The sequence below is a fragment of the Eurypyga helias genome, unplaced genomic scaffold, assembly GCF_000690775.1.
Source record: "Eurypyga helias isolate BGI_N326 unplaced genomic scaffold, ASM69077v1 scaffold18537, whole genome shotgun sequence".
In the NCBI taxonomy this organism is placed as follows: Eukaryota; Metazoa; Chordata; class Aves; order Eurypygiformes; family Eurypygidae; genus Eurypyga; species Eurypyga helias.
Window position 1 is genome coordinate 2,273 of NW_010262577.1, and position 3,290 is coordinate 5,562.

Genomic DNA, 3,290 nt, shown 5'->3' on the forward strand with positions numbered 1-3,290 from the left:
TGGGGTCTGCCTGAGCCCAGAGGGTCCCCGAGGCTTTGGGGACACTGTGGGTGCAGGGGAGCTGTCGGGCAGATGTGGTACCGAGGAGGCAGAGGAGGCTCTCGTGCTGCAGCAGAGGGGTGAGCAGGTGGAGGGCTTTTGAAATGCTGCAAGTCGAAGCTGGGAGCAATAAAAACTTTCTCCTGAGAAAGAAAATAAACCCTTGCCATGGCTGAGGGGACAGACACACACCATGGCCAGCAATTACCTGGCAAACTGGCTCAGATGTGAAGGGCAGGAGGGAGCTGTGAAAGGTGGTTGTGGACGGTGAGATGGCAGAGCAGATGAACCCATCTCCTCACTGCAGATCACACCCTTTCCCCTGCCGCACCGGCACCTCCTCCCAGCCGACGCGGGCAGCGTGCTACAGGCTCAGCAGCTCACGGCATCTTCCAGAGCCAACTCTGCCTGTGGGGCTGAGGAAGTAAAACCAACCAGGAGCAGCACAAACGTACAAAACAGCTCAGGTTTACTTCCAGCGTCGCTCGCTGCACATGTTACCCCTCTCCCAAACAGAAGTCTTACACCTTTCCCAATCCCGTAGCAGTGCAGTTCAGTAGTCAGTGGGCTTAGAGCCATTTCCCACCTTACTGGTGGAAACGACCTCTCAGCTTGTTGGATCCCGGAGAGAGATCCAGGCAGCAAAATGGACCAGTCTGCTTCCAGCAAAGACAAGAGGCAGCGGCACTCTGCTCCCTGGGTCTCCCCACGGAGCCCCGCAGCCAGCACCGGCTGCCCTAGTTTCTCTCAGAGGGGGGGCACCCCCCTGAATTTGCGGATGATGTTGGCCAGCCGCTTGGCCAGCCCGCCCCGGTTGGGCTCCTCCACGTGAAACGTTCTGGTGAGCAGGTTGTAGAAGGAGCCGTAGCACACTGCCACCACGGTGCAGGTCAGGCAGATGACGTTGTAGGGCATGCTGAAATCTGGCGTCGGCAAGTTCACCAGCAGCGGCTCCGTGTACAGGCGCACAAAATAGCTGGAGCCATCAGAGGAAGGAAACCTGGAGAAAGGAAGCAGGAAAGGGAGCGTCAGCCCGCACGGGACCGCGGGTTCGTGCTCACCAGGCAAGATGACAGCGGCCAGCAGCCCGCAGGCATGGCTGTATGGCCCCGCTCCCTAGCACGGGCACACTCACAGCGATGCAAAGAGGGGGCTCTGCTCCACATCCACGTCCTTCATCGCAATGACACTGGGCACCAGGGCACTGAGCACAGATGAACTAAGGAGACAAAGGACATGCTAGTGTCAGTCCAGCCAGCAAAGACGCAGCAAGAGTTCTTCCCATCCCCAGGGACCTGGGCAGTAAGTCCTGCGCGAGGCCCAGAAGGGGACGAGGAGCTGGGGTATGTCGTTACCCGACGTAAAAGCCATGATTAGGGTCAGGCGGGTACTCCGTCCACTTCAGTAAGGCCCTCTCAAACTGGATTGTGATCTTGGTGGCAGAGTTGGCTGGCAGCTGGATCAGCATTTCCAAGAGGTGAGGCCGTCTCCGGTCCTGGGCTGGCTGGTAGTGGATGTAACCTAACTCCAAAGAGACGTGTCAGTGGCACCGGGAGGACCTTGTCCAATCTCACATTGCCTGGACATCCCCCACGGAGTGAGTGCTCCTGCCTCCACTGTCCTGGGGGAGGTCTTCTGGGCAAGTAAAGACGCACAGGTAGAAAAATCATGTGTTAAAGCTAAATCCGGCTGCTCTTTAGAGCTGATGACCCATGGAAGTCAGGTGTTCATAAGGTACTAATGCAAAGTAAGACCTAGTCATCAGTTTTAACCGAGCCTTCTTTAATGCAAAATTCAATTCACATGTGTTTAGACCCTTGCTGGATTATGAAACACTGTCCATGTGCCTCTTATAAAACAGACTTAATGAAGTCTCATCTGCTGTGAGTGCCAAACGGACGGCTAGGAAAACACCCCACGATGTTCTGTTTCCCAGTCCAGTTTTGCACTGATAACTGGGGCCTGAGGGAGGGACTAAACCATCTCTGGAATGAGCTGCTTATGCCAAGGGTATTGAGTGGCATTGCTCCCAGGAGTGTTTACTTACTTGGCTTGTTTTCCTTCCCCTTCGTGACGATAGTCAGGGTGTGCACGTAGAGTCGCAGATACCACGGCACCGTCTCCAGCAGGAGCACAGGGAAGGCACGGTACGGGTGGGTGTTGTAGATGAGAGTGCTGATATCCCCCGTCTGCAGCCCGTAACCGCTCACGTAGCGCTGAGCGTAGAGTATGGGTGTGGGCAGTTCCGCTGCGAAAGAAAAAAGGACACAGGAGCGGGGCGCGGTGCCAGGGGATCTTTAGGCCTGGCGCAGTGAGCGGTGCAGGTGGAATGAGGTTGTGGTTGCTCACAGCTGTCTTGGGGCCGCTTCCACTTCAGCTGCACGTTGAGGCTGCGAGATGTATTGAAGAGCGAGGGGCTGAGCAGGTCATAGACAGCATAGGTCCTCTTGTCTCCCTGGACAATAGCTTCGTGTAGAGATGCCGGAGGGGGGGTCACTTCCAGTAACTCCTTTTCCTGAGAAAGCAAATGGACCATGAATGGAAAAGTGCCCTTTGAAGTAACTGGCAGTGCTGGGCAAAGCCCCTCGGGCTGGCCCTGAGCTTTCCCATCCAACAGCCAGCTCAGCGCTCTTACTAACACCACCACGCTTATCCCTGCAGCCCTGCTCCGAGGAAGGAAACCATCTCCCTTCATTAGCCCTGGAGGGCTCCTGGTGTCCTAGCCACGCAGGGAGTGCAGGCGAGGATGTTTGAGCCACATGAAAGAGCTGAACTCAGAGAGCAGGGGGCGTTCTCTCGTCCATGAGCGTTACCTTGTTCTTAGGGGAGATGTCAACGTAGACCTTGCTCTGCGAAGCCAGAGGACAGGCGTCAGTCAGCGTGCGAGAGAACATCTTAAAGAGGGACCAGTCTGTGGGAGGCAAAGTCAGTGGCAGTCAGAGTGAATTGCCATGGGCTGAGAGACTCGAGGGCCACAGCGCGCTGGTGCCCAGCTTACCTTTCTTTCCTTGGCCACTGGAAAAGGTGTCAAAGACCACAGTGAGGGTCTGTCTGAGCTCCCAGGACACAGCCAGGCAGGAGGCATCCTGGACAAGAGAAAGAAAGGCAGCTCTGATCACACTTCTGGAGAGGCAGGACACCAAGAGGGAGCTGGTGCTCCACCAGGACTGCAAGAATCCCATCAGGATGCAGGTGAGACCAGAGTAGGAGGACAAGAGCTGTGTTAAGACAGTGACCCCACCGCAGGAATG

The 3,290-nt window shown here is 56.3% G+C and overlaps 1 protein-coding gene across 1 annotated transcript in view; it reads right to left on the bottom strand.

The window, feature by feature from the left end:
- Positions 1-491: 491 nt before the first annotated feature.
- PIGT (phosphatidylinositol glycan anchor biosynthesis, class T) overlaps positions 492-3,290 on the bottom strand; it is a gene marked incomplete at its 5' end in the record, with an annotated part of 4,883 nt that continues 2,084 nt past the window's right edge. Inside the window, 7 exons of the mRNA XM_010155789.1 lie at positions 492-1,039; positions 1,175-1,258; positions 1,395-1,560; positions 2,087-2,287; positions 2,389-2,554; positions 2,853-2,950; positions 3,038-3,125. Coding sequence (XP_010154091.1) covers positions 787-1,039; positions 1,175-1,258; positions 1,395-1,560; positions 2,087-2,287; positions 2,389-2,554; positions 2,853-2,950; positions 3,038-3,125 — 1,056 coding nt within the window. The remainder of the gene's footprint in view (positions 1,040-1,174; positions 1,259-1,394; positions 1,561-2,086; positions 2,288-2,388; positions 2,555-2,852; positions 2,951-3,037; positions 3,126-3,290) is intronic.